This window comes from Centropristis striata, unplaced genomic scaffold (genome assembly GCF_030273125.1).
Source record: "Centropristis striata isolate RG_2023a ecotype Rhode Island unplaced genomic scaffold, C.striata_1.0 Scaffold_25, whole genome shotgun sequence".
In the NCBI taxonomy this organism is placed as follows: domain Eukaryota; kingdom Metazoa; phylum Chordata; class Actinopteri; order Perciformes; family Serranidae; genus Centropristis; species Centropristis striata.
In genome coordinates this window covers 847,508-865,350 of record NW_026739041.1, presented here as the reverse complement: position 1 = coordinate 865,350, position 17,843 = coordinate 847,508, and the positions used below count along the sequence as shown (strand labels likewise).

The 17,843-nt window shown below is 40.5% G+C and overlaps 1 protein-coding gene across 1 annotated transcript in view; it reads left to right on the top strand.

Moving 5' to 3' along the window:
* The window catches only part of LOC131967730 (E3 ubiquitin-protein ligase TRIM39-like), a 36,678-nt gene extending 25,016 nt beyond the window's left edge, over window positions 1-11,662 (top strand). The window contains exons 10-15 of the mRNA XM_059328671.1: window positions 464-490; window positions 575-639; window positions 2,992-3,102; window positions 4,665-4,783; window positions 6,029-6,125; window positions 10,941-11,662. Coding sequence (XP_059184654.1) covers window positions 464-490; window positions 575-639; window positions 2,992-3,102; window positions 4,665-4,783; window positions 6,029-6,125; window positions 10,941-11,093 — 572 coding nt within the window. The 3' untranslated portion in view covers window positions 11,094-11,662. The remainder of the gene's footprint in view (window positions 1-463; window positions 491-574; window positions 640-2,991; window positions 3,103-4,664; window positions 4,784-6,028; window positions 6,126-10,940) is intronic.
* The last annotated feature ends 6,181 nt before the right edge of the window (window positions 11,663-17,843 follow it).

Below are 17,843 nucleotides of genomic sequence, written 5' to 3'. Positions count from 1 at the left end.
CAATGCATTTAAGGTCTCAGGTCTTAAATAATAAAATAGGATAAATATAAAGGTCTAAAATAAATTAAAATTAAATAGGATAGATATAAAGAACTAAAGTCTTAAATAAAATAAAATTTAAAAGTCTTGAATACATTTAAATAAAATAGGATCAATATAAAGGTCTATGGTCTAAAATAAAAGGAAATAAGTGTATATGTTTACAGTCTAAAATAAATTAAAATATAATGAATAAAAATAAAGGTCAAATGTAATAAAATAGGGTAAATATAAAGGCCTATGGTCTAAAATAAAAGGAAATAAGTGTATATGTTTACGGTCTAAAATAAATTAAAATATAATGAATAAATATAAAGGTCAAATGTAATAAAATAGGGTAAATATAAAGGCCTATTCAGCTCATTATGCCAAAGTTTAACAACATTTCTTTCCTGTTTTAATGAAATATTTCTGTTTTGTGCAGGGATGAGGAGGGTGCAGGAGTACGCAGGTACAAAACCTTTTTATGGACACATGAAGGCTTTTTCAGACATAATTCAATGTATAAAAGTATAAAAATGATGTGTTCCTCCAGTGGATGTGACTCTGGACTGTAACACTGCTCATCCCAGACTGATCCTGTCAGAGGACATGAAGAGTGTGAGTATCAAACAATAATCTTCGTTAACACTCCATTTATTACTCAATGAGAGCTTTAATCATTCACTATTTCATGCTGTTGTGTCTAAAAGTTGTGACTAAAATTATTTTTTGTAAGCAAATTGTGCAGACATTTGCCTTTTTTTTGTGTCTGCAGCTTCTTTCTGTTCATTTCATGTTGGATAATCAGTTTCATACATCTTTGGTGATTATATCACCTGGACACACTGCAAAACCAACTGACAAAACATGACAAATAAAGAACTAGAATTAATCAAATGCATGCTTGAAACAAGTCAAATTATCTGCCAGTGCAGTAAGTAAATGTGTCTTTGTAAGAATTCTTCTAGTAAGTAAAAATATATAGGAACTGGAAAAACCAATGATGTCTTAAAATAAATACAAAAATACTTATTTCCAGCAATTGTGGCTTGAAAAGCCCAAATGTAGTAACAATAAAATAAGCCAGAAATACTTGAAATGAGCATGTTTTTTCCCATTTCAGTATCTGTGGGTAGATACTGGTGGTAGAAAATACTTTAGAAATATAATTTAAACTCCATGCAACTAAAACTCTCAACTGGAGCCAATATTTGAGGTAAAAACTCATCATATTCAACAGTTGAATAGATTGAAAAGCATGAAAAAGCTCACAATGTCAATCCTAAAAACAAGTCTTTACACAAGACTGAAATCCCTGTGAAGAGGGGTTACTCACCCTGTGAAGAGGGGTTACTCACCCTGTGAAGAAGGGTTACTCACCCTGTGTAGAGGGGTTACTCACTCTGTGTAGAGGAGTTACTCACCCTGTGTAGAGGGGTTACTGACCCTGTGAAGAGGGGTTACTCACCCTGTGAAGAGGGGTTACTCACCCTGTGAAGAGGGGTTACTCACCCTGTGGAGAGGGGTTACTCACCCTGTGAAGAGGGGTTACTCACCCTGTGAAGAGGGGTTACTCACCCTGTGAAGAGGGGTTACTCACCCTGTGTAGAGGGGTTACTCACCCTGTGAAGAGGGGTTACTCACTCTGTGAAGAGGGGTTACTCACCCTGTGAAGAGGGGTTACTCACCCTGTGTTGAGGGGTTATTCACCCTGTGAAGAGGGGTTACTCACCCTGTGGAGAGGGGTTATTCACTCTGTGTAGAGGGGTTACTCACCCTGTGAAGAGGGGTTATTCACCCTGTGGAGAGGGGTTATTCACTCTGTGTAGAGGGGTTACTCACCCTGTGTAGAGGGGTTATTCACCCGGTGTAGAGGGGTTATTCACCCTGTGAAGAGGGGTTATTCACCCTGTGGAGAGGGGTTATTCACCCTGTGGAGAGGGGTTATTCACCCTGTGTAGAGGGGTTATTCACCCTGTGGAGAGGGGTTATTCACCCTGTGAAGAGGGGTTACTCACCCTGTGGAGAGGGGTTATTCACCCTGTGTAGAGGGGTTACTCACCCTGTGTAGAGGGGTTCCTCACCCTGTGAAGAGGGGTTATTCACCCTGTGTAGAGGGGTTACTCACCCTGTGAAGAGGGGTTACTCACCCTGTGTAGAGGGGTTATTCACCCGGTGAAGAGGGGTTACTCACCCTGTGTAGAGGGGTTACTCACCCAGTGAAGAGGGGTTACTCACTCTGTGAAGAGGGTTACTCACCTTGTGTAGAGGGGTTACTCACCCTGTGTAGAGGGGTTACTCACCCAGTGAAGAGGGGTTACTCACCCTGTGTAGAGGGGTTACTCACCCAGTGAAGAGGGGTTACTCACTCTGTGAAGAGGGGTTACTCACCTTGTGTAGAGGGGTTATTCACCCGGTGAAGAGGGGTTATTCACCCTTTGTAGAGGGGTTACTCACCCTGTGGAGAGGGGTTACTCACCCTGTGGAGAGGGGTTACTCACCCTGTGAAGAGGGGTTATTCACCCTTTGTAGAGGGGTTACTCACCCTGTGGAGAGGGGTTATTCACCCTGTGAAGAGGGGTTTCTCACCCTGGAAAGAGGGGTTACTCACCCTGTGAAGAGGGGTTATTCACCCGGTGAAGAGGGGTTATTCACCCGGTGAAGAGGGGTTACTCACCCTGTGAAGAGGGGTTATTCACCCGGTGAAGAGGGGTTACTCACCCTGTGAAGAGGGGTTACTCACCCTGTGTAGAGGGGTTACTCACCCTGTAAAGAGGGGTTATTCACCCTGTGAAGAGGAGTTACTCACTCATTTTTGTTACAAAAAGACACCTGTTAGTATGTATGTCAGTAGGTAAATTATACTCACAACAATATAATTAAGATACTATTGCTAGATATAAGAATAAAATCCTTTCTGGCCTTCTGTTTATAAAGTTGTGTTGTGATCACCTGTCGGTGTTTCTGCAGGTGAGATGTGGAGATCGACACCAGCTGCTTCCAGACAATCCAGAGAGGTTCGACAGAGTCGTCTGTGTGATCGGGAGGGAGGCCATCTCCTCTGGGAGGCACTACTGGGAGGTAAGAGACTCTACTGGGAGGTAAGAGACTCTACTGGGAGGTAAGAGACTACTGGGAGGTAAGAGACTACTGGGAGGTAAGAGACTCTACTGGGAGGTAAGAGACTACTGGGAGGTAAGAGACTCTACTGGGAGGTAAGAGACTCTACTGGGAGGCTCTACTGGGAGGTTAGAGACTCTACTGGGAGGTTAGAGACTCTACTGGGAGGTTAGAGACTCTACTGGGAGGTAAGAGACTCTACTGGGAGGCTCTACTGGGAGGTAAGAGACTCTACTGGGAGGTAAGAGACTCTACTGGGGGACTCTACTGGGAGGTAAGAGACTCTACTGAGAGGTAAGAGACTCTACTGGGAGGTAAGAGACTACTGGGAGGTAAGAGACTCTACTGGGGGACTCTCCTGGGAGGTAAGAGACTCTACTGGGAGGTAAGAGACTCTACTGGGAGGTAAGAGACTACTGGGAGGTAAGAGACTCTACTGGGAGGTAAGAGACTCTACTGGGAGGTAAGAGACTACTGGGAGGTAAGAGACTCTACTGGGGGACTCTACTGGGAGGTAAGAGACTCTACTGGGAGGTAAGAGACTCTACTGGGAGGTAAGAGACTCTACTGGGAGGTTAGAGACTCTACTGGGAGGTAAGAGACTACTGGGAGGTAAGAGACTCTACTGGGAGGTAAGAGACTCTACTGGGAGGTTAGAGACTCTACTGGGAGGTAAGAGACTCTACTGGGAGGTAAGAGACTCTACTGGGAGGTTAGAGACTCTACTGGGAGGTAAGAGACTCTACTGGGAGGTAAGAGACTACTGGGAGGTAAGAGACTCTACTGGGAGGTAAGAGACTCTACTGGGAGGTAAGAGACTACTGGGAGGTAAGAGACTCTACTGGGGGACTCTACTGGGAGGTAAGAGACTCTACTGGGAGGTAAGAGACTCTACTGGGAGGTTAGAGACTCTACTGGGAGGTAAGAGACTCTACTGGGAGGTTAGAGACTCTACTGGGAGGTAAGAGACTCTACTGGGAGGTAAGAGACTCTACTGGGAGGTTAGAGACTCTACTGGGAGGTAAGAGACTCTACTGGGGGACTCTACTGGGAGGTAAGAGACTCTACTGGGAGGTAAGAGACTCTACTGGGAGGTAAGAGACTCTACTGGGAGGTTAGAGACTCTACTGGGAGGTAAGAGACTCTACTGGGAGGTAAGAGACTCTACTGGGAGGTTAGAGACTCTACTGGGAGGTAAGAGACTCTACTGGGGGACTCTACTGGGAGGTAAGAGACTCTACTGGGAGGTAAGAGACTCTACTGGGAGGTTAGAGACTCTACTGGGTGACTCTACTGGGAGGTTAGAGACTCTACTGGGGGACTCTACTGGGAGGTTAGAGACTCTACTGGGAGGTAAGAGACTCTACTGGGGGACTCTACTGGGAGGTTAGAGACTCTACTGGGGGACTCTACTGGGAGGTTAGAGACAGAGGATGTTAGTTCTTATGTCGTGATTATAAAATGGTAATTTAGAATCACAGTTTTGCTTCATTGTCCATAAATGTGGTGGTTCCTGTGGTCAGGTGGAGGTGGGCGGGAAGACGGACTGGGATCTGGGCGTGGCCAGACAGTCCATCAACAGAAAGGGGAAGATCGAGGTGACTCCCAGTAACGGCTACTGGTTCCTCAGCCTCAGAGACAAGTGAGTCCGTCACAGTGAGACCTTGTCTGGTCTTTGTTTCTTGGACTTTATGTCAACATGTTGGAGCATGAAGCAGATTTTAATTTTAGTCATTTTCATGCACAATTATTTAGCTTCTAACTTCTCAAATATGAGGATTTGCTTCTTTCACTTTTTATTATTGATTTATTTTCTTTAATGAAAAATATAGATTTTATATTTTAATTGAATGTCCACTGCTTATTAATTATTTATTTTTTATACTTTGAATACATTTTCCAGATTGTCCTAAATTCAGGAATGTTACTTGTATTTTTGCTGTATTGCATTTTTTTTTTACTATTTCCTGATTGTCTTAAATGCAGGAATATTACTTGTACCTTTACTGTGTCCTAGATTTTTTTTACTATTTTAATTTGAGTAATTTTCGTGCAAAGGTATTTATATTTCTAACTTCTCTAATATAAGGATTTGCTTCTTTCACTCATTATTTTTTCATATTTTAATTGAATGTCCACTGCTTAAATTTATTTAAATTTTAATACTTTGAGTACATTTTCCTGATTGTCCTAAATGCCGGACTTTTACTTTTATATTTATTGATTTGTTTACTATTTTTACTTTTTACAATTTTATTTGAGTAATTTTTCATGCAAAACATTTAATATTTCTAGCTTCTCAAATACAAGGATTTAGATCTTTTCCTTTTAATTATTATGATTATTATTTTTAATTTAATTTTGATGGATTAAATTTATTTTGTATACTTAAAGTACATTTTTCTTTTATAAATATTTCCTTTTTATAGTTTAAGTATTTTTAGAGTGTCGAAGGATCTGAAAATTTCTCTACCACTGTCCAAAATTTAATAAAAATAATAAATTATATATAAAGAGAGATAACATCCTGTAAAATACATGTTGGGACTTTAATCATCTTCTGATTTTTTGTAATTTCCTTTTCTTCCTCCTCCTGTTGATCCTCTCTCCTCCTGTTGCTCCTCTCTCCTCCTGTTGATCCTCTCTCCTCCTGTTGATCCTCTCTCCTCCTGTTGATCCTCTCTCCTCCTGTTGCTCCTCTATCTTCCCGTTGCTCCTCTATCATCCCGTTGCTCCTCTCTCCTGTTGCTCCTCTCTCCTGTTGCTCCTCTCTCCTCCTGTTGCTCCTCTCTCCTCCTGCTGCTCCTCTCTCCTCCTGTTGCTCCTCTCTCCTCCTGCTGCTCCTCTCTCCTCCTGCTGCACCTCTCTCCTCCTGTTGCTCCTGCAGGAGTAAGTATGCCTTCCGGACCGAGCCATCCACAGACGTGCAGCTGAACCTGCGTCCTCAGAGGATCGGGGTGTTTGTGGACTTTGATAAAGGACAGGTAGCTACAGAAACACATGATAAAGGACAGGTAGCTACAGAAACACACGATAAAGGACAGGTAGCTACAGAAACACACGATAAAGGACAGGTAGCTACAGAAACACATGATAAAGGACAGGTAGCTACAGAAACACACGATAAAGGACAGGTAGCTACAGAAACACACGATAAAGGACAGGTAGCTACAGAAACACCTGATAAAGGACAGGTAGCTACAGAAACACATGATAAAGGACAGGTAGCTACAGAAACACATGATAAAGGACAGGTAGCTACAGACACACATGATAAAGGACAGGTAGCTACAGAAACACATGATAAAGGACAGGTAGCTACAGAAACACCTGATAAAGGACAGGTAGCTACAGAAACACCTGATAAAGGACAGGTAGCTACAGAAACACATGATAAAGGACAGGTAGCTACAGAAACACATGATAAAGGACAGGTAGCTACAGAAACACCTGATAAAGGACAGGTAGCTACAGAAACACATGATAAAAGACAGGTAGCTACAGAAACACCTGATAAAGGACAGGTAGCTACAGAAACACATGATAAAGGACAGGTAGCTACAGAAACACCTGATAAAGGACAGGTAGCTACAGAAACACCTGATAAAGGACAGGTAGCTACAGAAACACACGATAAAGGACAGGTAGCTACAGAAACACATGATAAAGGACAGGTAGCTACAGAAACACACGATAAAGGACAGGTAGCTACAGAAACACATGATAAAGGACAGGTAGCTACAGAAACACCTGATAAAGGACAGGTAGCTACAGAAACACATGATAAAGGACAGGTAGCTACAGAAACACATGATAAAGGACAGGTAGCTACAGAAACACATGATAAAGGACAGGTAGCTACAGAAACACACGATAAAGGACGGGTAGCTACAGAAACACACGATAAAGGACAGGTAGCTACAGAAACACCTGATAAAGGACAGGTAGCTACAGAAACACATGATAAAGGACAGGTAGCTACAGAAACACCTGATAAAGGACAGGTAGCTACAGAAACACATGATAAAGGACAGGTAGCTACAGAAACACCTGATAAAGGACGGGTAGCTACAGAAACACGTGATAAAGGACGGGTAGCTACAGAAACACGTGATAAAGGACGGGTAGCTACAGAAACACGTGATAAAGGACGGGTAGCTACAGAAACACCTGATAAAGGACGGGTAGCTACAGAAACACCTGATAAAGGACGGGTAGCTACAGAAACACGTGATAAAGGACGGGTAGCTACAGAAACACGTGATAAAGGACGGGTAGCTACAGAAACACGTGATAAAGGACGGGTAGCTACAGAAACACATGATAAAGGACAGGTAGCTACAGAAACACACGATAAAGGACAGGTAGCTACAGAAACACACGATAAAGGACAGGTAGCTACAGAAACACACGATAAAGGACAGGTAGCTACAGAAACACCTGATAAAGGACAGGTAGCTACAGAAACACATGATAAAGGACAGGTAGCTACAGAAACACATGATAAAGGACAGGTAGCTACAGACACACATGATAAAGGACAGGTAGCTACAGAAACACATGATAAAGGACAGGTAGCTACAGAAACACCTGATAAAGGACAGGTAGCTACAGAAACACCTGATAAAGGACAGGTAGCTACAGAAACACATGATAAAGGACAGGTAGCTACAGAAACACATGATAAAGGACAGGTAGCTACAGAAACACCTGATAAAGGACAGGTAGCTACAGAAACACATGATAAAAGACAGGTAGCTACAGAAACACCTGATAAAGGACAGGTAGCTACAGAAACACATGATAAAGGACAGGTAGCTACAGAAACACCTGATAAAGGACAGGTAGCTACAGAAACACCTGATAAAGGACAGGTAGCTACAGAAACACATGATAAAGGACAGGTAGCTACAGAAACACATGATAAAGGACAGGTAGCTACAGAAACACCTGATAAAGGACGGGTAACTACAGAAACACCTGATAAAGGACGGGTAGCTACAGAAACACGTGATAAAGGACGGGTAGCTACAGAAACACCTGATAAAGGACGGGTAGCTACAGAAACACCTGATAAAGGACGGGTAGCTACAGAAACACCTGATAAAGGACGGGTAGCTACAGAAACACGTGATAAAGGACGGGTAGCTACAGAAACACGTGATAAAGGACGGGTAGCTACAGAAACACGTGATAAAGGACGGGTAGCTACAGAAACACGTGATAAAGGACAGGTAGCTACAGAAACACACGATAAAGGACAGGTAGCTACAGAAACACACGATAAAGGACAGGTAGCTACAGAAACACACGATAAAGGACAGGTAGCTACAGAAACACACGATAAAGGACAGGTAGCTACAGAAACACGTGATAAAGGACAGGTAGCTACAGAAACACGTGATAAAGGACAGGTAGCTACAGAAACACACGATAAAGGACAGGAAGCTACAGAAACACACGATAAAGGACAGGTAGCTACAGAAACACACGATAAAGGACAGGTAGCTACAGAAACACCTGATAAAGGACAGGTAGCTACAGAAACACCTGATAAAGGACAGGTAGCTACAGAAACACATGATAAAGGACAGGTAGCTACAGAAACACATGATAAAGGACAGGTAGCTACAGAAACACCTGATAAAGGACAGGTAGCTACAGAAACACCTGATAAAGGACAGGTAGCTACAGAAACACATGATAAAGGACAGGTAGCTACAGAAACACATGATAAAGGACAGGTAGCTACAGAAACACCTGATAAAGGACAGGTAGCTACAGAAACACCTGATAAAGGACAGGTAGCTACAGAAACACATGATAAAGGACAGGTAGCTACAGAAACACATGATAAAGGACAGGTAGCTACAGAAACACATGATAAAGGACAGGTAGCTACAGAAACACCTGATAAAGGACAGGTAGCTACAGAAACACATGATAAAGGACAGGTAGCTACAGAAACACCTTTACTTCTGTCTGGAGGTGAATGATGCTGTATGAATAATAACTCTTTCAGTAGGAAGGACACGGAGCGCAGAGACGGGACCACGTCACCATCTCATGACCACAAAGGCTCCTTGCCACTTGGCGAGTAATTTGGAAGATGGGATTAAAACAAGCACTTTATCTCTGGAAACTGTCTCAACCTGATCCTCTGTTGTACAGCTGCTGCTGACGGCCGGAGAATATCCTGATAACCTGATAACCGTCCCAGTGTGTGGAGTTTTGGTCTCAGGTCCAGGACATATTGTACTTCATTCTTTCTGGGGCTTGGACCTTCCTCCCAGCTTTCTTTAACCACGTCCAAAACCCTGCGCAGTTTCCTGCCAAACAGCAGTTCAAAGGGAGGAACCCCGTGGAGGCCTGGGGTACCTAAGGATCTAGCCACTTATCCCACTTAGGACTATCATCGTGCACAAACTTACAGATCATGGACTTAAAAGTCTTATTCAGGTGCTCAACGAGGCTGTCAGTTTGCGGGTGGTAAACACTGGTTCGAATAGACTTGATGCCCAATAATCCGTAGAGTTCTCTCAGTGTTCGTGACATAAACTGGGTGCCTTGGTCAGTCAGGATCTCTTTCGGGATCCCGACTCGGGACATAACTTGAAACAGCGCCTGCGCCACACTCTTTGCAGAGATGGTGCGCAGCCTCTGGATATCGCGTTGCGTAATCCACAAGAACTAACACAAACGATATCCCCGTGTGCTCCAATGAAATGGCCCGATGAGGTCCATCCCAATACGCTCGAACGGGACCTCAATCAGCGGTAATGAGCGCAAGGGCGCTCTCGGGACGGCCGGTTGGTTAGCCAACCGACATTCAGGACAAGACGCACACCAGAACCCTCTGTGGGTTGAGGGCAGCGCCCGTAGCGTCTGGAGCCTGGGGAGGACAGAAAGGAGGAGGAGGATTAGTGCGAGGGCGAGGAGAGGGTCTAGTGGGTGTGGAGGACGGGGGGCCCGGCATGGGTCTCCTGCGGGGCGCCGGTATGGGATGGACGGGAGGGAACAGCCAGATGGTCCTCCGCCAGGGTTATGGCAGCCGCCAAGTCCGCCGGGCGGTGGCAGTGCACCCAGTCTGAGGTGGCCGCTGGGAGTCCCTCCACCAACTGCTCCAAGACGACCTTCTCCAGCAGCTAGCTTGGTCCGGAGCCGGCGCCGCTGGTCTTCTGTGGAGAACCCCAAACGGTCCCGGCTCATTGCAGAAACCTCCGCCAGCGGTTGTCATTTCTTCCTGCTGAGTCCCTGTTCAGGCGCCACTGTGGCATACACTGTGCCACTGTGGGTTCTTTCAGTAGGAAGGACAAGGAGCGCTTTTATTACAGTCCACAACATAAACAAGTATGCAGAGCCGTTTACAGGCACCTCCTCAGGCTTTACGCTGCCGTGCTCTGTCTGACCCTCTCAGTGTGGGCTCCAGTCTTCTGCTCCTCCCAGGTCCAGCACGCTACTGTGTTTTAAAAGGGAGAGAGTGATTAGCTAACGCTAGGCAGGTGTGCCAATCACACTCACCTGGTGCTGCTCTCCTCAGCCCTCTGCACAGCTGATGGACACGCCCCCTCCACACTCTGTGTCCGTTTAATGAATAATAACTGTGTCTCTGTTTAATGAATAATAACTCTGTCTCTGTTTGATGAATAATAACTGTGTCTCTGTTTAATGAATAATAACTCTGTCTCTGTTTGATGAATAATAACTCTGTCTCTGTTTTATGAATAATAACTCTGTCTCTGTTTTATGAATAATAACTCTGTTTCTGTTTTATGAATAATAACTGTGTCTCTCTGCAGGTTTCTTTCTACAACGTCGACGCTAAAATCCACATCTACACTTTCAACGACACGTTCACCGAGTGCATCTTCCCGTTCTTCAGCCCCTGCACCAACAAGTCAGGGAAGAACGACGGGCCGCTGGTCATCACGCCGGTCAACACGGCAGAGTGACTCCTGGAACTTACTCCTCTCTCCTTCTCCTTCTCCTTCTTCTTCTTCTTCTTCTCCTTCTTCTTCTGGTCATCACGCCGGTCAACACGGCAGAGTGACTCCTGGAACTTACTCCTCTCTCCTTCTCCTTCTTCTTCTTCTTCTCCTCCTTCTCCTTCCTCTTCTTGAACCCTAGAATGGTTCAAGTCTTATCTCTCAAACAGAACCTTCTCAGTTATCTTAGGAAATGCCTCATCATCTGTGGCCCTTTAACATGTGGTGTCCCCCAGGGCTCTATCCTTGGCCCATTGCCAAATCATCAGTAAACACAATGTGCAATATCACTGTTATGCCGACGACACACACATTTATCTTCCACTACAAACCAGTGAAAAGGGCAATTTTAATAAACTTTTATTCTGCTTAACTGATATGAAATCCTGGATGACACAAAATCTCTTACTGCTGAACGAAGACAAATCTGAAATAATCCTTTTTGGTCCCACAACAACCATTCCTACCTTACCGAACCACCTTGAATCCCTGTCTTACACTGTCAGGGTGTCCTCTTTGTGTGTGTGTGTGTGTGTGTGTGTGTGTGCTTGTTTCTGTCTTGTATGCTTGTTTTACTTGCTGTTCAGCACTTTGTAACGTTTTGTTTTGAAAAGTGTCGTATAAATAATGTTTATTATTATTATTTTATTATTATAATAATAATTATCTTAACTTTATTGTGATGTACGACAGAGTATTAGGGCCACATTTAGAAAAAAAAAAAGATTTAATTACCAGATTAAAGTTGTAAATATTGAATTAATTATGAGAATAAAGTAAAAAATATTTAATTAATGACTTTATTTGACTTTATTCTCGTAATTCTGGAGTCCATAAGTGCCAGCGCATGACTTCTTCATGACGTCATGGTGTCACAACGTGAAAACGAAGCAGTGTGGCGTAAAACCAGAGATAAGGTCAAATATATTTAGTATGAAAATATAGAAATAGATATTCTCCTCATTTTACCAACCCAACTGATTAACCAACAATTCCATGCAAGCTCTTCATTCAACATGATTGTGTTTTGAAAGTTGAAAAAAAAAAAAGTTTATGTGTTTTTCTTTGGTTTCTTTTTGGTTAAAAATAAATTTATTTAATCCTTACACTTGGAGTACATTTTCCCGATTGTCCTAAATGCAGGAATTTTACTCTTTTACTGTTTAATTTTAGTCATTTTTCATGCAAAAACATTTAATATTTCTAGCTTCTCAAATACAAGGATTTGGATCTTTTTCCTTTTAATTATTTTTGTGATTTATTTATTTATTTTTTAATTAAAGTTTGATGGATTAAATTGATTAAATTTTTACACTTTGAGTCCTAAATGCAGGAACTTTACTCTTTTCTTACTGTGTCATCAATTATTTACTATTTCATTTTTGTCATTTTTCACGCAAAAAGTAAAAAAACAAAAACATTTATGTGGTTTTCTTTGGTTTCTTTTTGGTTAAAAATGATGATCCAGTAAAGTGAAAGTGAAAACAAAAAGATCAGGTCATAAAGTTGGCATGGTGAACATTTTCAATATTCCCAATATTTTTGACTTTTTAATCATTATTGTATATATATATATATATATATATATACATACATACATATGGCCCTAATACTCTGTCGTATTTATGCACTTAGTTACCTGGTTAAAAACGGTTAAATACCTGGTCACACTTTGTAATTTAAATATATTCCTAAACTTTCTGCTGTTGTCTGACTGTGAATACTTTATTAATATAAATGACACGTTTGAATTTTGTATTTGACATTATTTTCTAATCATTTATTAAACAATCTGATGTGATTCCTGCTCATTTTCTTCAGATTGAACTTGAAAACTTTGACTTCACTTCATTCTTTTTGACCATTTTAAGACATTTTATGGACTGAATTGCTAATTGGTTCATCAGCAAAATAAACAGATTAACTGATAATGAAAATTAATTTTTAGTTGCAGCCCTAGTTGAAGGAATATTTCCAAATGTGGTGAAATATTTACTATAGAGGCGAGTGAGAAAAATAATTTTTAAAGTTTAAATCATCTCCTCTCCTGTCTTTATGACTTAAAACAACTTTTAACTGGTTATTAAACGTCTGAATTTACCGCTGACGCCTCTGAATGACTAACATCAGCTAATGAAAGCATCAAAGAGAATATTTGATGCTTTTATAAAGTTATTGTTAACCCTCTGGAGTCTCCAAAAGCTCCAAAGCATTCAGACTTCTTCGTCACATCCAGACTAGAAAACAAACTGTAGATTTACCTCTAAAGTTCTGGCTGTAAACTCCATGAGGCCAGTTTCAGTTTGATGATGATATACCAAGTAAAACTGGAGACAAGCTCAAATAGATTTAGTATCAAATGATAGAACTGGATGGAACCCTACTGGAACAAATATGGAAGTTCCTATTTTCAGGAAGGTCACCAACATCATTATACATGATGAGCAAGCTTTTATTTTGATGATCATTTCAATATCAATGAGAGAGCAGATTCATTTTGTTTTTCCAACTAAGGAGTTGATTTATTACAGACCCTATGACAAACAGTTTTCTAATGAGATGTGTAAAAAACATACATTGTGCCACATGTCATATTGTGTGACCTGTGTTGTGGTTATTATTACATAAAATATTAAAACATAATAATAATAATTATTATTATTATTATATTTAATACTCTCCATATTGTTATGTCATGAACCGGCTCATAGATCACAAGAGAACGAGGGAGACCAAACATGTATTCAGGTTAGAAGGAAATAATGTTTATTTAATTAACTGAAAACAACACAAAGAAACTTAATTATGCTGATCAGTATACCAGTGGTGAGCAGGCAGGTGGTTCCAACTAAACCAGACCAACTAAACCAGACCAACTAGACCAGACCAACTAAACCAGACCAACTAGACCAGACCAACTAGACCAGACCAACTAAACCAGACCAACTAAACCAGACCAAGGTGGTGCTGTGGAGGAGACAGAGATCTGAGGCCTCAGCTCCTCTATAGAGCCCAGTTATTGAGACTGGGTACGGTCGAATAGTCAAAAAAATCAGCTCCTAAGTCCTTTCCTAACCACTTTTCCTTAACCTCAATGGAAAAGGTCACGAGGTCAAGGAAAGATGAGAAGGAGAGTTCATGAGGAGTTAGGAGAAGACGATGGCGGTGTTTAGAGAATCCGACTGCACTAACACTTAGTCTACGTCATCACGCCACGGCCAATGTTGATGACGTCCAATGTCGTGGTGAAACTACAATTTTCCAAAGATGGACTACAAAAATCAGCGTTCTCAGGAATATTAGGCGATTACCATGATTGGAAATGAAACGTAACAAAAAAGAATAATAGACCACGCCAGTCACAAAAGTGAAACAAAATGGTGATCACATTGAGAAAGGTTGATCATGCACCTGTCCATTCATATTTATAGACAAAATACCAATAGGTATGATTGAATGAAAACTGATAAATCATGGCACATTTACAACGTTGAGTGCTACAAAGCCACTACTGTACATGTTATTATTATGCTTTTAAAGCAATCCTTTATTATTCAGATCTTATTCACATATACACAATCTATAAAATTGCTAAGAATTAAAAAAAATAAAAATAAAATTGGATGAATTGAGATCCTATGTCATTATTCTTCATTTTCAACGTATTGAACCAGAAAAGTCAACCATATTGTTGAGATTCATTTCCTGATTTTGATCCAATGATAAGATGGCCTATGAATATAATAGTACTACGGTCCAGTGTGTACAATTTAGACTACACAGAATATGACAGAACTGGATTACAATATGTATATGCAAGTATGTCTGTAAATAAGTATGCTTTCATTTGTGAACCACCATACATATCACTAAACACCATGAAATGGCACTTGATTGTGCTTTGAAGTTGTTCTGGCTGATACAGGTGGCAAACATCTAACACATAACGTTCAAAAGGAGGAAATAACTAATGCAAACTGATGCAACAAATGTATGACAAGTTCTTATAACATCATATTCATACATTAAACATATAATTAAATTAAGATGAAAACACATCAGTAACTTGCACGACGATCTGCGGGATTTGTCAGTCATTTTGTTCGTTTCTTCTCGTGACCGGTCGGCCTTATATGCTGCTACCGCAAGGAATTGTGGGACGGCATTACCCCCTTTCCTTTGGTAAAGGATGGTCCGGTGTATCCTATGCTAAAGGAGATACTAAAGGAAGCATTGAAGCTCCTTTCCTTAACAGTTAGAGAATTCCAACAGCTCTTATCATGGCGGCTACGATAATACTTCCGAGTCATTTCACTCAGTTAGGAAGGTTCCTAAGCACATTTGACTATTCGACCGCAGCCACTGATTCAGGTGTTGCTCCTCCTCCTCCTCTGCAGACTGGAGGAGGTCTGACCTGTGGCTCCTCCTACACACAGAGGGGGAGGGGCTCATCACAGTTATAATTAGAAAATGTATTACATTTTAATAATCATATTTAACACTCTCCATAGTGTTAATATAATTTGAACTTTATTCAGAGTTTAAAAAACACTGATAGTGTTATTTTTGACACTACACACTAGTGTTTGGTAAGTTCAACACTGACGAGTGTTATTCTAACTGTTTAACACTTCTAAAGTGTTGAATTTAACTCCCTAGGAGTTGAACTAACACTTAGAATATTTATGGCATTTGCCCTGAAAAACAGAGTAAAATAACTTCTTTAAGTTTGTTTTGTGTCAGAAAACATGAGGCGAGACGTTCAGTGATCTTCAACAGGGAACTTCATTGAAAATGATTTGCAAAACAAAATCACTTGATATAATACACAATTAATAAATAAAAAGAGTGAAACAAAAATAAAATGAGCCAAAAGACGTAAACCTGTCAACAATCAAACAACAACAACCAACCCTGAGGAGGAGGAAAATAAACAATAGATGACAGAAATAATTACTGCACACAGGAAAATCATTGCCATAAATCATAAATCAATAAATCCAGTATACAGGTTATTGTTTGGGTCCTGCACCATATAACACATTTTCTGTTTATCAAGGTTAATCCCGCCACTGTAGACAACAAAACACTAATAAAAATGTACTTTCCATCATTAACTGTGAGCCAAATATCAACCTCTGCTGCTTTAACCCTTAATAGGACACTTATTGAAATACTTGCAAAATCCAAATTTCAACCCTAGAGAATATTGGAGGATATTACATACAGCCAGAATGTGGACTGTGGAATGTGTAAAAACGTTTTTTTTTTCTTGTAGATTTGCCACTTTAAATCTATTATTAAAGACCCGGATGTGTCTATTAAACCACGTCTGGCACAGCAGTATGTTCCCCAATGCTTCTGTGATTTAATTGCAATAAACAGATTAAAAACATGCCGAAATAACAACATCATGATGCAGATGTGTAAAAAGTTTGAACTCATGCTTCGTCAGGTCGGTCTGCAAGACGACAAGCAAAGAATTCTTAAAATCGTTGTTTTCTGAGTGGAGTTTGGTTCGATTCTCAAAATCAGGTGGAGATCTGAACTCCACCAAGGTTAGAGAGTATTTCTCTATTTTTTAACCAGCTAACTAAACTGTGGAAATATTTAAGTAAAAGCAACAGTTCAACATAGTGGCGAAATACTTTTAGTCCCTTTCTTGCCAATATTTAAATCGGTATATACGATAAAGCTACGGCTAGCAGCCGCTAACTTCCTGGAAACAGCAAATCTGCCATATTTACTGGGCAAGAAAGCAAATAAACATATTTTTCCAAAATATTTACCACTTTATATATATATATATATATATATATATATCTCACCAATAGAAACAAGGGGGACACAAACTGCATGACGTGATGTTTACGGTAGAATAAGTTCAGAAAAATGTATATATATGGTATACTAAACATTTTAGGATGTGAACTTGTTATAATATTTTGGTGTAAAAGCTTATCTATAAAATACTTTTAAGATATCAAACAGATGTACCTCTAATCTTTTGTATTAGATCATATTTTAATATTCTGTGGCGCCATTTGGTGGCATTTAGAAGAAAAAAAAGAACTTATGGTACAGGATAAATCTGTATAAAATAAAAATACTTTCCTATTTTCGTCTGTTTTAAAACCAAACACTTTATCAGCAACTATTGCACACTTTGCTTCGGTTGTGTAGTGTTGTGTCCTTGTTTTAAAAAGACCCGAGGAGCAGTTTCCAATCTAGAGGTTTAGCTTTTTATCAAAGAACTAATCTCGGTACGCACAGAGAATTCTGCCTTCGAATTTCTTTCTATCATCTCGACATTGATCGTAAACAGAGTTAATTATTGTATTTTTCCCAATAATAAATAGTATAGTGGGGCAGATAACCAGAAGGATTGTGCATTTTGTGATAAAAGCGTCAAATTTGGTACACTTGTAGCCAAAGACATATAGAAGAAATTAGATGTGGTGGCACGACAAATTTTCAATATGGCGGCATTTTCAAGATGGTCATTTTGTGTCTTTTAGTTATTTTGTGTCTTTTTATGTCCTTTTTTGGTCATTGTGTCTTTTATAAACTTAAATAAACAGATTTTACAGGGTTTTCCTTTTTTTTCAGATATGGACCCTCATAATTGATCAATATGGCGGTCATTTTCCAAATTGCCTGCCAGTGACAACTGCTTTTAGATCAATTTTCATATTAATGATGGATATAAAGTCATGT